Source organism: Saimiri boliviensis, chromosome 2 (assembly GCF_048565385.1).
Source record: "Saimiri boliviensis isolate mSaiBol1 chromosome 2, mSaiBol1.pri, whole genome shotgun sequence".
NCBI lineage: Eukaryota > Metazoa > Chordata > Mammalia > Primates > Cebidae > Saimiri > Saimiri boliviensis.
In genome coordinates this window covers 140,157,258-140,173,358 of record NC_133450.1, presented here as the reverse complement: position 1 = coordinate 140,173,358, position 16,101 = coordinate 140,157,258, and the positions used below count along the sequence as shown (strand labels likewise).

The 16,101-nt window shown below is 59.2% G+C and overlaps 1 protein-coding gene across 3 annotated transcripts in view; it reads left to right on the top strand.

Annotated features, from left to right (window-relative positions):
* The window catches only part of COL5A1 (collagen type V alpha 1 chain), a 192,544-nt gene that overhangs the window by 72,220 nt on the left and 104,223 nt on the right, over positions 1-16,101 (top strand). For 2 of the 3 annotated variants that reach the window (XM_010352242.3, XM_039461528.2), the window contains exons 5-9: positions 5,334-5,465; positions 6,736-6,873; positions 8,175-8,414; positions 9,559-9,726; positions 10,110-10,166. In XM_010352242.3, the coding sequence (XP_010350544.3) occupies positions 5,334-5,465; positions 6,736-6,873; positions 8,175-8,414; positions 9,559-9,726; positions 10,110-10,166 (735 nt within the window). The remainder of the gene's footprint in view (positions 1-5,333; positions 5,466-6,735; positions 6,874-8,174; positions 8,415-9,558; positions 9,727-10,109; positions 10,167-16,101) is intronic. The other variant, XM_074394534.1, reaches the window with a different exon arrangement.

Sequence of the window (16,101 nt, the reverse complement as noted above, 5' to 3'; positions counted from 1 at the left end):
GCCTGCAAGTGTGGGGTTGCTGGCCGGGCTCACCTGCATCCGGTGGGTGTTTGGCCCTGCAGGAGGCTGGAAAGCAGCGTAAAGGGGACAGCGGCAAGTGACACATGGCACCTGGCACTTTCACCTCATGGCTTGGGCAGGACAGGGCAAGGCAGCAGGCCACGCTCCATATCCTGGGTGGCAATCGGCCTCTGCCTTTCCAGGGTATGGGGCCAGCTCAGGAAGGAGGTGGCCGACATTGTTGGTAGGAGGATGGAGGACGGGGAGAAAGGAGCCGTGAAGGGGAGACGGGACGTGTCTGAGGAAGATCGGGGTGCCACCTGTTGCCTTACTCAGGGAGGGGTATATGCCATGTCACCCGGCAGTTGGATGTGGCATTTGCAGAGGAGGGGGGCACTGGAAGTGAAGGGGCCTCAGGCCCAGCCCTGCTGATGGTCTGTTCACTGCTGCGATCTGGGGTGTGGCAGGCAGGCCACAAAGCAGGGCTGGCTGAGGGCCGGGTCAGCCTGGGATACCTCAGGCTTTGTCCCCCTTCGTGGGTGTTCATTACCTAGCCCTGGGCCCTGAAGGTTATGCAGGTGTGCCTGGGTCCTGTGCCCACATGTGCTGAGCTCGCGCCAGCGCCTCATGCAGGACCTGCAAGGCATGGCCGAGGTGCTGGACACCCTGGGGTATGGGGTGTGCCAGGCACGCCTGTTATCTGAGGAGCTTGGGGCTGCTGGGCATGCAGGGCTGGATCTGGGGTGCACCAGGGCCCAGGACCACAGCTGCCCCTGAAGGGCCCAAGGCTTCTCTTCCTTCTTTGAAGTGCCTTTGGAGAACATATATTCAAATGTCAAATTGCCAGTTGAAAGGAGAACATATTTTATTTGGATTGGATGAAATTTGAACCAGAAGTCATGTTGCTTAATAAAAATGTGTGGTTTTGATTCACTGTTCCTCTTGTCTGCTGGAGAGTTTGAAACATGGCCAGGAGCCTCTGACATCCAAAGATAGGGGAGGGAGGGAGGGAGGGAGGGAGAGAGAGAGAGAGGTGGAGGGGGGAGGAAGAGAGAGAGAGAGAGAGAGAGAGAGAGGTGGAGGGGGGAGGAAGAGAGAGAGAGAGAGAGAGGTGGGGAGGGGAAGAGAGAGAGAGAGAGAGAGAGAGAGAGAGAGAGAGAGAGAGAAGGAGAGGGAGTTGGGGCAGGTGGGCATCTCTGCTGGCTCCGGGGGTGGAGAGTGGGGCATCCTGCTCAGTGTTGGCATCGGGGAGGTGTAAATGCCGAGGGCTCTGCTCATCAGGGCCCCACCCTTGCTTCCTCCTCCAGATGCTCCCAGTTTTCCTGTGGTGGGTCTGAGGGGCAGGGGGGCAGCAGCAGATAGCTGTCTTCAGTCACTCCCCATTCTCTGTCCCTTCATGAGCCACAGCCCCAGAGGTGAAGTCTGGAAGGCCAGGAACCTGTCACTCAGTGCCCTCCTCAGCCTGGCAGATGCCCCTGCCCGGGGTACAGGTGCAAGCTCAGCTCCTGACGACCGCCAAGCCCCAGCTGCTGCCTGCTCCACTGTCCTGAGGCATCCTGCAGAGGGAGGACCTGGGTTGGAGGGTGCTCAGCAGTGCTGTCCATGATGTGGGTGACGCCAGGGTTACAGTCCCTGAACTTCAGATGAGGCAGTGGGTGTGTGGCGGCCAGGGGCGCCCCATGCTCTGGGGCTGCCGCCTGCAGGAAGAGCACCTGTCTCTGTGCTGCTCCCTCTGTTCTGAGATGTGGGGACAGAGGAGGCAGGGCTGGGTCAGCTGGTGTCAGGGGCCCCGCTGCACGCATAGGCTCCAGGTCCTGGGGCCAGTGACCTCTCCTGTCCCAGCCCCTTCTTTTTATCTGTTAAATGGAGGTGACAGAAGTTTCCCTTGTGAGTCCCGTAAGTGAACGGGCGCTGGCGGGCACCGAGGCACCTGGCAGGCCTCAGAACCCGCTGGCTGCACCCCTCTGGATGGGGCAGGGCAGGGGCAGCTGGGCAGAAGGGCTATGGCTGGGCTGCGGCACAGCGGTGCCGAGAATGGGGGTCCCAGAGGCAGGTGTGGACGTGGAGGTGCGGCTGAAGTCAGGGGCAGGAACTTCCCGCCTGGCAGAGGTGCCTGGAGAGCTGGGTCGGCTCGGGGCGGGCTCTGAGCTCCCCACTCATTGTCTGAGGTTTTTAAACACAAGTTGGGGTCACCCACAGTAACCACATACACACACCCGCCTTGCCTCCCCTTTTTGGTGCTGAGAGCTGTTTCCTGTTGAGCCCCCCGGCCCTCCCCTCGGCCCCCGCCCGTGCACCGCTCCCTCCCCTCTTTTGGGAGCACCGTCCAGCTGTTGTGGCCTCTTCCCTGCCACCCTCAGGCACCTGCCGCTGGGCCCCCACCCAGTGTCCTGCACAAGCCCTCTGCCGACCCTCAGCTCCTCCAACCCTGCCGCCCTTCTGGGCTTTTCCTGACCACTCGCCTTCCCCCACGGACCTCAAAACCTTTTGCAGTATTACTGAGCGCCTTCTGTATACAAGGAATTTTGCCTGAGGACTCCACAGCGCTGTGAGGGGGATGCTGCTGTTTTATGCTTTTTTTTTCAGAGCGAAAGGAGGGCGAAGAGAGGTGTGAGTGAGCAGGCCCGCCCCCAGCCACACAGCCAGGCAGCGGCAGAGCTGGCGTGCGGGCCGGGCCGCCTGGCAGCACACAGCGTGTGGCTTCCCTGAGCATGCCTGTGGGCTGGGGTTCCCTCCGCCCTGCACGTGTGTGTGGTGGTTCTGGTCCTGCCACCCTCTTTCCGAGTCTCAGTGCCTTGCTCTGGCCAGGCCCTCCCATCAAGGGTCTCCATGGAAGAGAGCAGCCCTCGCAACAGTGATGGGTGGGTGCACAGAGCTCACAGCTGTGTATGTCCCCCGGCCCCTCCCAGCACCCTGGCACCCTGGACCCGAGGGTGACTTGCCAGGATCAGAAGTACACAGCAGGAAGCTGTGTCACGGCCGCCGAGGTTGCAGGCCAGCGGCATCTTCATGGCAGAGACAAAGCTGTCATTAGACTCCTCCTGGCCCAAAGCGGGGCCTCGGCGGAGCAGGTGGTGCCTCTGCCTGGATAGGGTGAAGTTTTGGATGAACCGGGGAGAGCCTGCCACTCTCCAGGTGGGGTTGGGCACCCTGACCCTGCAGCCCGTGGCTGAGGGTCTCACAGCAGACTGAGGGCCTGTCCTTAACTGCGGCTGTGGAAAAGTGTGCGGACGTGATGCAAGGTGTCGAGGTGGGCCCCGGACCTCACACACTCAGCGCCAGGCACTGGCCCCAGCCCCCTTGCCTGCGGGCACCGTCTCCAGAGACCAGATTCCAACATCTGGACTTCCCTTCCACGTTCTTTTCCCTCCCTTGAGTGCAGTGGGGTATGTCGCGGCTGGAACCTTGCAGGGTGCCTTGGGCTGGTCTGCCCCACCGGCTGGGGGACCCTGGACAGGGGACCTCACCGGGCTTTGGTTTCCTCTGCTGTAGAGTGAGTGTTAATTGGACACAATTCCCAGGGCTCTTACGGGCACAGGGAGACCTTGTGCGCTCTCTTTACCTACACTTGATCCATAGTAAACATGATATAAATTGTCATCACTGTCATCACTGTGATAGTTACCATATTGCTCAGCTTCTCTGCATCTGATTGTGGTCAAAACGTCCTCTGCTTTGGAACCCGGGGTGCTGCTAGGGTGACACCTCGCGCGTCTGCCATCTCCACCTCTGCAGATAACGGGGGTGGGACCTGCGTTTCTTACTCCCAGAAGCAGCTCTTTTATTTCCCCTGTCTGCACATCGTGCTGAGAGGGTAATGGAACAAACGGTCTGCACATCGTGGCCAGGGAAAAGACTAAGCGCTCACTGCCGGCAAGTCCGACTGCAGGCTGCTGTCAGTGGGTGAGCAGGTTCAGCCGTTAGCAGCGTGGGCTCGTCCACCTTGTCGGGGGGTTCAGTTCTTCCTTCCCTTTCATGGTTGAATAATACTCCTGTTTGTGCAGATATCACACTCCGTTTATCCGTTTATCTGCTGGTAGACTTGTGGGTTGCATTTGTCTGACCATTATGACTAATGCTACTATGAACACTTGTATACATTGATTTGTCTGAGTCCCTGTTTTTGATTTTTTCTGAGACTGAACTGATTTGGGTGAATCCTTTATGCATCTGTTTCAGTCCCTGAGACTGGAATTACTGGGTCATATGGTAATTCTAGTTTTAACTTTTTGAGAAAGCAGACATCACCTCTTTAAAACTACTCTCTCCCCCAGCAGTTGAGGGGTAATGGGAAAGGAGGCAGGGTACCTCCAAGCCCTCAGGGTCTAGGGTGGATGATAGTGCGGGCTGTTTCTCACAACAGGCAAAAGCCACAAGCCTGTGCTGGCATCTGGCAGGTGCTTAGCAGGTATCTGATAAATGGACGGGTGAATGGGTGGTGGCTTGATGGCTGGGTGCGTGGATGGGAGGATGGACAGGTGAATGGATGGGTGGCTAGATGAAAGGATGGGTAGGGGCTGGATAGACAGTTGGAAGGATGGCTGGATCTAGATGGATGGGTGGATAGATGGATGAATGGATGAGTATACAAGGAGTTTTATATACAAGGAGTTTTGCCTGGAGGTCTCCACAGCTACCTATCTAGATGCATAGGTAGGTGGGTGGATGGATGGATGGATGGGTGGATGGATGGATGAGTAGATGGATGCATAGGTGAATGGATGGAAGGATGAGTGGATGGATGGATAGATGGATGGAAGGATGCATATGCAGAGGGATGGATACATGGATGGGTGAGTAAATGAGTGGACAGATGGATGGATGGAGGAGTGGATGGATAGAGGGTTTAATGGATGGATTGATAGACAGGTAAATGGGTGGATAAATGGATGGATGGATGGATGGATGGGTGAATGGATGGAAGGATTGGTAGGTGTAGATGGATAGGTGGATAGATGGGTGAATGGATGGATGAATGAGTGGATGGATGGATAGGTAGATGGATGAGTGAATGGATGAATAGATGGATGGATGGATGGGTGAACGGATGGAAGGATTGGTAGGTGTAGATGAACAGGTGGATAGATGGGTGAATGGATAGATGGATAGATGGATGGATGAATGGATGGATGGATGGATGGATGGATGGGCCAGCCTAGCTTGCATGTCTCTTATGAAAGGCCGCTTCTAGGGAGGACTTTTGGCTCTGAGGATAGGCTCATGTCATGGCTTGGTCTGGACTTTGCTCTGCTTCAAGGCATGGGCTGGGTCTCCCAGGGCCCCACGTGAGTGCTCTGTCAGCTGCTCTTTCATGAGCATCCATTCTTTTCCAGGGTGACATCCAGCAGCTGCTCTTCGTCTCAGACCACCGGGCAGCCTATGATTACTGCGAGCACTACAGCCCTGACTGTGACACCGCAGTGCCGGACACCCCACAGTCGCAGGACCCCAATCCAGATGAATATGTGAGTGGACTCTGGCTGGGATCTTGGGGGATGGCACGGGCAGACTACTTGGATGATTGGTGAAGGGCCACATGAGCCACGGGACCTTATTTTCAATAGATCCACTGCGTAAGGATGCAGAGGGACCCAGGAGGTAAACACGGGATATCTGACTCACTTTGCTAAACAGCACATTCCAGAATGATGGGGTCACGGAGGTTGTCATCAGTAACCCTGTCCTTTAACCTTTTGAACAAGCTCCTGGATGATGAATGCCCGGTGCGCTCTCAGCCTTGGGCTTGACCTTAGGGGCATTTGTGAGCACAGAGGCCACTGGTGTCCTCCATGGACTCGATCCACTGGAGGGGCCATGCAGCTCGTCAAAGAGGGCGGAATCTGGGCTTGTCTACTGTAGAATAGCCAGCCTTCAGATCCCTTGAGTGTAGAGTGTCCTGTAGAGAGGCAGACATGTGCCTGACATCTTTGTCCCTCTTCCTGGGACCCACCACGCCCATGGGTCAGCTTTCCTCCCGTCCCACCCCGCACCCTCCCAGCACTCAGGTTTATCTTATTTGTAGTTCTTTCTGCCACTTCTGCATGAAAATCCTCTCCCACGCCCTGGTCCCATTGCCTCTCATTTCTCATCCATAATATTAAATCCCGCTGTTAATTTCGCCTTGGGTCTTCCTTCTTTCACCACCAGTCAGGAGAGAAGGAAGGGTGGCTTTCATGAAACTGTGGACCCCGTGCCCCAGGCCACATCTTACGAACCCCAAGTGTGGCTGGACAGAGCTCCCAGCCGACTCCCTGCTGCGCTGGCCTCCTGCCAGCTCCTCCCAGCTCGTGGTTGGGGGAAATGGGCTCAGGATGATGCCTGCTGTGTTCCAGTGAAGCCCCTCCGGTGGGGTTCCTGGGCTTTGAGGCTTAGGGCTGAAGGCTCGGGAGCCTGCTGGTGACGTGGCTGCAGCTGCCATTCTGTTGGTTGTTCTGGCCTGGCTTCCAAAGGGCCAGAGCTCTCACCTTTGAAGGTTCATTTCTCTGACTTCTGCTCAAGGGGACCTGAAGTCCCCCTGCTTTCTCCCTTGGGCCTCTGGTGAGGCTGTGTCACCTTTCCAAGGAGCTGGAGAGGGAGGACCCCCATCTGGGGACCCACAGGGACGTTCACACGTGGGGCTGGGCGGGGCGCTGTGGCGTGCAATCTTCTAGCCGAATCTGGAGGTTGTGGAGCGATAGCAGGCCAGACTCCCTGCAGGCTCTGCTGCCTCCTCATGGGGCTGCAATTCCCTTTCAGTACACGGAAGGAGACGGCGAAGGGGAGACCTATTACTACGAATACCCCTACTATGAAGACCCCGAAGACCTGGGGAAGGAGCCCACCCCCAGCAAGAAGCCCGTGGAAGCTGCCAGAGAGATCACAGAGGTCCCTGAGGTCTGGGCTGAGCGGGGGCCTGGGTTGGGCTGGGTCCCTGGAGGCTGTGGTGCAGGGAGGGTGAGGCCGGGAGAGGGTGTCAGGGTGGAGGCTCAGGGGTTGTCTGGCGAAGCCCTCAGGGGCAGCTCAGCAGGGGAGTGGGCCGTCGTGGGCTGTCCAAGCTTTGCCATCACGGGGAGTATTGGGCATTCCGCCATGCGGAGGTTGTTGGGAGATTTGAGGTATACATGGGAGCGTCTCTGGGCCCTGGTCCCGGTCCCCACCCTATACCAGGTGCAGGATGGGTTTGGTTCTGGAGTTCCTCTGTGTAGGCGCAGCTGCGGTGGGAGAATGGAGCTCAGGACCCCACTCCTCGGGTGGGGGTGATGCAGTCTGAGGTTGGCCTTGGGTCTTCCCCTCTGTGGGCTGCCTCCCTTTCACCTCTGAAAGTGGGGAGCGTTTCGAGGGTGTGTGAGCAGCAGTGAGAGACGAGGGTTGCGCCTAGCAGGGCCAGGCCCTGTGCAGGAGCGCGGATGGGTGGGTGCCCTGCTGGGGAGGGAGGCTGTCCAGCTAGGGGGCATCGTCAGTGTGAAGAGGGTGGGGCATGAGCATGGGCCAGTGTGTGTGAGCCTGTGGCAGGCAGGCACAGGTGTGCATGAACGAGTGTGTGTGAGTGTGTGTGCATTCTTCTGGGGAAAGGTAACCTGGTCATCTCACATCGCTCTGAGAGCCTAGAATGTTGCTACTTTTTTTTTTTTGAACGGAGTTTTGCTCTTGTTGCCCAGGCTAGAGTGCAGTGGTGTGATCCTGGCTCACCACAATCTCCGCCTCTTGGTTTCAAGCGATCCTCCTGCCTCGGCCTCCCAAGCAGCTGGGATTACAGGCATCCGCCACCACTCACAGCTAATTTTGTATTTTTAGTAGAGAGGGTTTCTCCATGTTGATCAGGTTGGTCTCAAACCCCTGACCTCAGGTGATGTGCTGGTCTCAGCCTCCCAAAGTGTGAGGATTACAGGTTTGAGCCACCGCACTGGCCTTTTGTTTTTTAAATATTGAGATATGATTGGCCCTTTTCTGGTGTGTAACTGGGTGGGCTGGAGTCCATTCCGAGCACCCTGAGTGACCCGGGGCTCCCAGCTGAGCCGCCGCCTTCTGCGTGCTCTGCCCCCGACCCCCACGGAACCGAGTCTCTGGGCCTCTTGACAGGCAGGGGATCAAGCCTTTGCCACTGAGATGCCCACACGCGGAGATGCGGCCAGCCCAGACCTCGCTCCGCTCCCGCCTCCGTCCTGATTCCAGCTCTCTCTGCCCTTGGCTCCCAGGAGCTGACCCCGACCCCCACGGAAGCTGCTCCCCTGCCTGAAACCAGTGAAGGGGCTGGGAAGGAAGAGGACCCCGGCATCGGGGACTATGACTATGTGCCCAGCGAGGACTACTACACGCCCTCGCCTTACGAGGACCTCACCTACGGCGAGGGCGAGGAGAACCCCGACCGGCCCACAGACCCGGGTGCCGGGGCCGAGATTCCCACCAGCACCGCCGGGACCTCCAACTCCTCCAACGTAATTTTTTTCCTTCCCGTTGGTTTGGTCTGGGGTGAGGGGAAGGGCCAGGGTGGGGCCACAGCGCTGAGACCCCTCCTTTCTCTAGTTCTCACCTTGGAGTCCTCGGGTGGCCCCTGTGTTCCCGCCACACCCTGGCCCGGGCCCTTTGTGGCCGGGCTATGTGAGGCTCCCCGGGGGGCCATTGCTGAACAAGTTTGGAATCCCTAACTTGCTAAGTTGATCGTGTGGTCAATTTTTCGCCTGGAAAGTGGGTAGAATGACCCCAGCCCTTGCGGTCTTTGGGGGTTCAGGTGGAGATTGGATGGGGGGTTGCTGGTGCACAGAGTCCCTGCCTGTGACCTGAGGTGGCCACACTGGACGGGGCTGGGAGCCAGGATCCACACAAATGCAGCAAAGCACGAGCTGGGCAGGCAGCTCTGGCTGGGACCGGCCCGAAAGCTCTGCGCGAGGCCCTGGAAAGTCAGCCGGCATCTGTGGACCTCAGGGTTCTCCTTTCCAACATGGCACTGACAGTGCTTGTCTCTGGGTGCTGTGGAGTTTGCAGATTAGGGAGGAGTCTTGCCCAGCAGGTAGCACATGGCACATGCTTAGCACGGCTATTGTGTAATGCAGAGTCTTCACTGCCAGATCAGCCCGTTCCACAGACCCCTGCCCCTGCAGCACCGCACTGGGGATGCATGTCTCCAGACTCTGAGGCTGTGGGGTGGAGCCCCTGCCTGAACAGGTCTCTGGGTGCACAGCTGTCCCTGGGTGCAGGAGTGTGCCAGCTCTGTGGGGCGCCGCTGTGCCAAGGCAATCTGGGGTGATGATGCTTCGTTGTGGGAGGGAGAAGATGCAGAAGGCGGCTGCCAGGGGCCGCAGGACCTCTCCCTGCGGGCTGGACTCCACGCGTGTGTGGCTTAGGAGGCCGCTGGTCTTGTAGTCCTGGAGTTGTCAGACCTGGAGCCCTCAGAGGGGGGTCTCTCTTCAGAGAGGGGTGTCTCTACCCAGTTGACTGGGTAGCCATGATGCCAGCCCAGGGCCTGAGGGATCTGGGGTCTCTGCCCAGTTGACTGGGTAGCCACGGTGCCAGCCCAGGGCCTGATGGATCTGGGGTCTCTGCGTTTGCGAGGCGACCCTGCACCTTCCTCTCCCTCTGCAGCCAGCTCCGCCTCTGGGAGAAGGTGCAGATGATTTGGAGGGGGAGTTCACCGAGGAAACCATCAGGAACCTCGATGAAAACTACTACGACCCCTACTATGACCCCACCAACTCGCCATCGGAGATCGGGCCGGGAATGCCGGCGAACCAGGATACCATCTATGAAGGGGTGAGAGGGTGCAGGCCCGCTCCGGGTGGGGCTGGGGGCTGGCGGGGCACTATGGGGGCTCCTCAGGGGTGGGCGCTACAGGCAGCACAAGTGTTGCATGCTGTTCCCAAAACGTTATTTTTCAAGAGACCTCAGTGCTCAGATTTGCTCTGAGTAATGTGCGTCGCGGCATGACCGCCTCTGAGACTGTCCCTTCGTTAGCGGTCGCGTGGGCTGTGTGGAGCTAGCCTCCGTTGTGCTCCTGGCATCCTCCTGGGCCTGCAAAGATGCCCGGCTGTGACAGTGCCCTTGCCTTGCGCAACTGGCCAGATTTTCTGTGATCTGACTTGCTCTTTCACGTTTCTCTCTGATTTCTTTCTCCACCTGCCTTTTATCACCCCCAGATTGGAGGACCTCGGGGCGAGAAAGGCCAAAAGGGAGAACCAGCCATCATCGAGCCGGTGAGGATGTTTCTTACTCTCTCCCTGAAGCTGGGGAGCATGCGGGGCGTGTAAGGTGTGACCAGGTCCCTGGGCCCCGCCGCACCTGCGCGCATGGGGTCATCTCCAGGAACCACCTGGTCTCGTGGAGTCCATGCACCACTCATCACCAGGACGAGGCCCTTTGGGTGGGGATGTTCGGGACTGTGATGGGGGGGACGGGATGGGAGGGGGCCGGATAGGTGGAGGCGGGGTAGGTGGGGGCGGGGTAGGCACAGATCAAAGCTCAGCCTGCACCTAAGCTCTGAGCATCTCGGCGCGTTTCCATTTCACCTGGGGCTAAAAGCAGCGCCGAGCTGGTGAGGCAGAGGTGGAGTCCCCTTTGAGGGGTGGAGGAGAGGACGTAGGTGGCCGTTCCTTGTGAAAGCTGTGTGGCAGTGGCAGGGAATAGTTAACACGTGGCTGCACCTCTCTGCGCCTGTTACACAACTGTTTGGAGTAAGTTTGCTGAAACTGTTGAAACATGGAATGCTGTTTATGAAACTTTGTCAAGGGAATTAAATAAAACAGCACTGTGCTGAAATTCCAGCTGAGTGAAACCCAGCTATGTTAGGTAACGAGACCATGGGTGAGTTTAAGAAGTTCCCGTTGACAGTGCCCTCGAGTGTGGGACTGTAGCGGAGGATGTGAGACGCCTGCCCCCTGGGGTGTCCTTCCCCTTGTCCCTCAGCGGGCCATGGCCTGGGTGGGGCCCTGTATTTCTCCCTGGGGTCTCAGAGCCACTAAGGTCAAGGTCTTGACACCCCAGCCCCCAGCGGGCGAGATGCCCTATCATCGGCTGGGCCGGGAGCCCTGTGACTGCATGTGGTGGGCACAGTGGTGCAGCTGGAAGCAGCTCCAGACCGAGAGCAGGCAGGAGCCAGCACCAAGCCCGCCATGCCATGCTGTCCGAGTGCCCATGGGAGGAGGTGTGTGTCCTGCCCCACGGCCGGTCCCGCGGCTCGGCTGGCTGTTTCTGCCAGAGCCAGGACTCCGTTCCTGAGGGCTGAGCTCAGGATACATCTCGGGGCTCCCAGAAGCCTCTTGACCTGTGGTTCCCGGAATGTGGAGTCATGGTGACCCGCCACCCTCCTGTAGAGCTGGGGACATTCTCTTGGAACCTCGACAGATGGCATGTAGCAGGCCTTTGTCTCCCTGGAGGCTGTGTGAAGCTGGTGACCAGGACAGATGGGATGCATTCCGTCTCTGGGGTGGAATTCCCAGGGCCCGGGGCTTCCCCCTTCCTGACCTGTGGAAGCCTCTGGATGGCTCTCGTGGTGCTCCATGGCCCAGCCCGGGGTAGGGGGGGAGACCCGCCAGTGCCCACAGACACATCCTCTTTTCAGACCAGAGCTCCTTTCAGGGCCCTCTGGGGGTCCAGGAAGGACAGAGCTCGTCTGAGGCAGCAGGGGCATGGGATGCAGGACAAGGGGGTGCAGAGGCATGAAGGGAGACTGAGGCCAGGGGCCCCCTGCTCAGCCACATGGAAAACCTCAGAGCCCGGCCTGGGCTCAGGGAGCAGAGCAGCTGCAGGGGAGAGTGGCAGCCTTTTGCCTGGGCAGATTCACCCAGAAGAAGGAGGCTGCGGGCTTGTTCTGCTGGGCCCGAGGGTATTGGTCAGAAGGTGAACAGTAGCAGAGGCTGGTCCCAGGCCCAGCCCGAACCCACCTGCTGCTGGGAGGTGGGGTGTCCTGCAGCGTTTCCCAGGACGGTCTTGGCCCCCAGGTGGACTTGAGCTTGGCCTTGGGCTCCTTTTGGGGGGGGTCCCCGTTGCTTCAGTGAAAGGGGCTTCTTGCTCCGGGAGGAAGATGGGATCTCAGGAATCTGCGGGATCCCAGCTTGGTTTCCCGGCCCTGCTCTGAGAGGGCTGGGCGGAAACCTTTGCATGAGCTTCATGTTGGCTCCGGTTTCCCGGTGAGCTGGCCCTGTGAGTGTAGACGTGGTGTCCGTGCTCTGGGAGACGGTGGGAGTGTGGGGTGGGCACAGGTGTTCCACTGCCAGGCCCCTGGGAAGCCAGCAGCGGGCAAGGGTGGGGTCAGGAGAGGGCTAAGAGTCGAGGTGGCCCAGCAGGAGCATCGAGGCTCTGGGAAGTCCAGATCTTCTTTGCTGGGAAAAGCAGCCGCCGCCGGGATGCACTTAGGAAGGATTCCCTCCCCTGGGCCCCAGCCTGCTCCTAGTGTCCGGGAGCTTCAGCCAGGCCCCTGCAGAGATCACAAACACTCGGAATTTCTCCACCTGGAACACTGCCAGATGTCCTCGGGTCTAAGCGACACATAAACAGATGGCCGGGTCCTGGGGCCTCGTGGGCTTCCCGGCTGTGGAGGGGCGTGTGTTGTCTCCCCTCCACTGTACCTACCCACACTGGGAGTTGCCTCTGTTCCGGGGGCGTGCCCAGCCCTTTCCCCCTCAGTCCTGCCCCCTCTCATTGTCAACCAGACCCAGACCGAAGGCTCCCTAAAAGGACAGGAATCCACAGAGCTGAGAGGAGACAGGTTCATTCTTATCCAGGTGCTTCCAGCCTAGAAACCCCCGGATTCAGGGGCTGATTTTACCTGGGCCGTACCCATTAGGGGCATGGAAGGTACTGTTTCCCCTTGACGCTGTGTTTTGTTTTTAAGTGTGTGCCATTTACCAGATGTGTGTGCCTCCGCTGAGATTGCCTTGAGTTCTGCTGGATCTGAGATCTCTTATTTCTCTTGTTAAAATGATCTGCATTCATCGGGCTCAGTGCTCACACCTGTCACCCCAGCCCTTGGGGAGGTTGAGGTGGGTGGCTCACCTGAGGTCAGGTGTTCGCGACCAGCCTGACCAACATGGTGAAACCCCGTCTCTATTAAAAATACAAAAAATTAGCCAGGTGTGGTGGTGGGTTCCTGTTACTTGGGAGGCTGAGGCAGGATAATCGCTTGAACTCAGGAGGCGGAGGTTGCAGTGAGCCAAGATCGCGCCACTGCATTCCAGCCCGGGCAACAGAGTGAGACTCCATCTCAAAAAAAAAAAAAAAAAAAATGTGTGCAGTGAAGGGGTGCGGCATGTCTGATGGGCTCATCCAGGCACAGACAGACGCAGTGAAGTAAGCCTGAGTTCAGCAGAGCAACGCGCTCACCACCGCCCCGCAGCTGCCCGTGTCTTCTTTGCGTAGGAGTGCCCAAATCTGCTGTCTCTGCAAGTTACATCTGCAGTGCAACCTCGTTAACTATATTGAGACGTTTTCCTCTTGTTCCTCTTTCCCCGGGTGAATTTTGAGAGTGGCATCTGTGGTTAGGTGGGCTGGGGCCAGAGTTCGGCCACAGCTTGCCTGGGAAGGTCAGACCTCCCCTCCCCCAGGCGTGTTCACCCAGCCACTCCCAGCATCCTTACATGCCAACCTGGGATGATCCGGGCTTGGCTCCCCTGTGAGGTCCCAGCCCGCACTGCCCCAGTTCCCTGAGAAGAGCAATTTGTGCATCTGGGAAGGCAGGTGCTGCCCTGGCCCCTGAATGGGCAGTGGTTCTCCCTTAATCCCAGCTCACCCCTGGGCTTCTCAGCTGCCTTTGTCGAGAGGGAAACTGGAAAACTGGCATCTTGGAGCTGCTTGGATGAGCTCTCTGTGCAGCACACACACGCGGAGTCTCTCTGAGCATGCACCTGTGTAAACACAGCGCAGAGCCTCCCTACCCGGGGCACGACGGGAGGGGTGGGGTGATCAGCGGCTCCCCGACCGGGAGTCCCCTTGCCAGCCTGGTACCCAGCCCCTCTGGTGACGGCCCCAGTGGCCTGTGGCCTGGCTGGACAAATCCTTTGACTTGTCAGAAGTGAGTCGTCTTAGTCCATCTTATATCGCTGTCACAGAACACCACGGACAGGGGTGATTTAGAATGAGCAGGAAGTCACTGGCTCACAGTTCTGGAGTTGGAGAGTCACATGCAGAGGGGCCACAGTGCTGCCTCCTCATGCGGCGGAAGGCACTGCCTGGTGAGAGGGAGAGAAGGTGACTGCTGGTGCCCTGTCGTCAGGAGCCCACTCCCACCCTGACCACCCCGACCACCCCACTGCACCCGCCCAGGAGGGCAGCGCCTGGTGACCTCATCTCCTCCTGAAGATCCCAGCTCTTCGCACTGTGGCATTGAGGATTCAGTTTCCAACACATGACTTTTGGGGAGACACGTTCAAACCCTAGCTTTCTGCCCTGGCCCCCAAATTCATGTCCTTCTCACGGGCAGCTTACATTCGCTCCGTCCGGAAGCTGCGGCCCCTTCGCTTGTTCTAGCATCAGCTCCAGAGTCCAGATTCTCACCTGAATCAGATACAGATGAGACTCAGGCTTCAGTTCTCTGTCTTGAAGCAAAGCCCCGTCCAGCTGTGAGCCTGTGGAATGAAACAAGCTTCTCGCTTCTGAACCACAAGGCGGGGACGGGCATGGGACAGACATTCCCGTCCCAAAAGGGAGGCGTGAGGAAAGGGGTAGCAGCCCCAGGGAAGTTCAGAACCCAACAGGGCGAGCAGCCGTATCTCCCACGACTCTAGAACAGTCTTTCCCTGAGTGTGCCACCTCCTGGGCACGCTGGGTGGGGGTGCCCCGGCTTCAGGCAGCACTGCCCATTCAGCTTGGCACAGCAGGACTCATGAGTCGGAACCTCATCCTTGCCGCCCTCCCAGGCTGGGGCTGAAGGCTGGTGGTGCCGCAGTCCTGGGTCTCAGCGGTGGTCCCACTTCATAGCCCCACCAGGCGTGATCCTAGGGAACTCTGCAGAGCCTGCACCCCTGTGGTGGGTGTCTGTGCGGGACCCCAGCTGTCCACGCCGTCCTCTGACCTCTAGTGGAGGGTGCCCTGCCTCAGGCCCGGCCTTCCTTCCCAGCAGCTGCAGAATAGTCAGCCCCCATGGGCGCCTGGGCCTGCTGGAGCCATGCCAGGCAGCTGAGGGCGGCTGTGTCTCCATGTGGGGGCAGACACGTAGAGGGGTGCAGGGCAGGCTGCTGAGTTCCTGAGGACCGCTCCGCGAACGTGGCCCTCGAGGCCCTAGCTTGCATCACTGCTCTCTGGCTGCCTCAGGGTCTTTTTCTGCTGCCTGGCTTCCATCTGTCACAGCAAGTCCCTCTGAAGAGCAGCACCCCTGAAGTCACATGAAACAGAGGACGCTTGGGGCATTGGGGGCGCCTGACCCTGGCATTGCCAGGTCAGAAGTGGAGAGAGGAATCCTGCCCTGGGGAAGGGGCTGGAAGTGGGGGTCTCAGGGCAGAGAGCCTTGTCCTACAGGGAGCCGCACCCATGCTCCCTCCACTGCCCTCACAGATGTCCACATTGCTTTCCTGGGGCCCAGGCTGACCCAGGAGCCAGGAGGCCTGTCCCCATTGGGGTTAGAGTGAGGCCTGGGTATGCTTGAGACAGCTGGGCCCTGTGGGGAGGTGAGGGCTGGGGGAGGAGGGCCAAGGGGGCAGGTGGACTTGGCAGGGTTTCCCATGGGTTCTGGGCTGCTGCGTGCGTCAGGGGACACGCTTCCCCCCTGGAGGGAGGTGGGGTCTGGAGCCTAATGGTGGTCCTGGCTGGGGGCAGAAGTCCAGCCTGGGGCCTGTCGGACCTACTTTTCCCTCGCCCTTCCTAAACCCACCTGAGTGCCCTTGTCCCGACATCTGCTTCCTCCCTCGAGCGGCTGTGGCCTGGTGGGCCTGCCTGGCACTCCCCTTCGGGCAACTCGGGGAGTCTGGGGGCCTCCGCTCCTTCTCCTCCCCTCTGCGTCCTCAGGTGCTGCCTGTGGCTTGGTCTTGAGGGAGGCGGTCTGAGGGCCAGGGCTGCTCTTCTCCTGGGAGTGCTGGGGGTGCAGGCACCGAGGCCCCGCCCAGGCCCCCCCTTGCAGTCTGCTTTGGAGACCCTTTCAGGACGGCAGCTACTGGGCCAGGGCCCCTGTGCACGCGACTGAAGGCCGTCACCCCGCTGGGG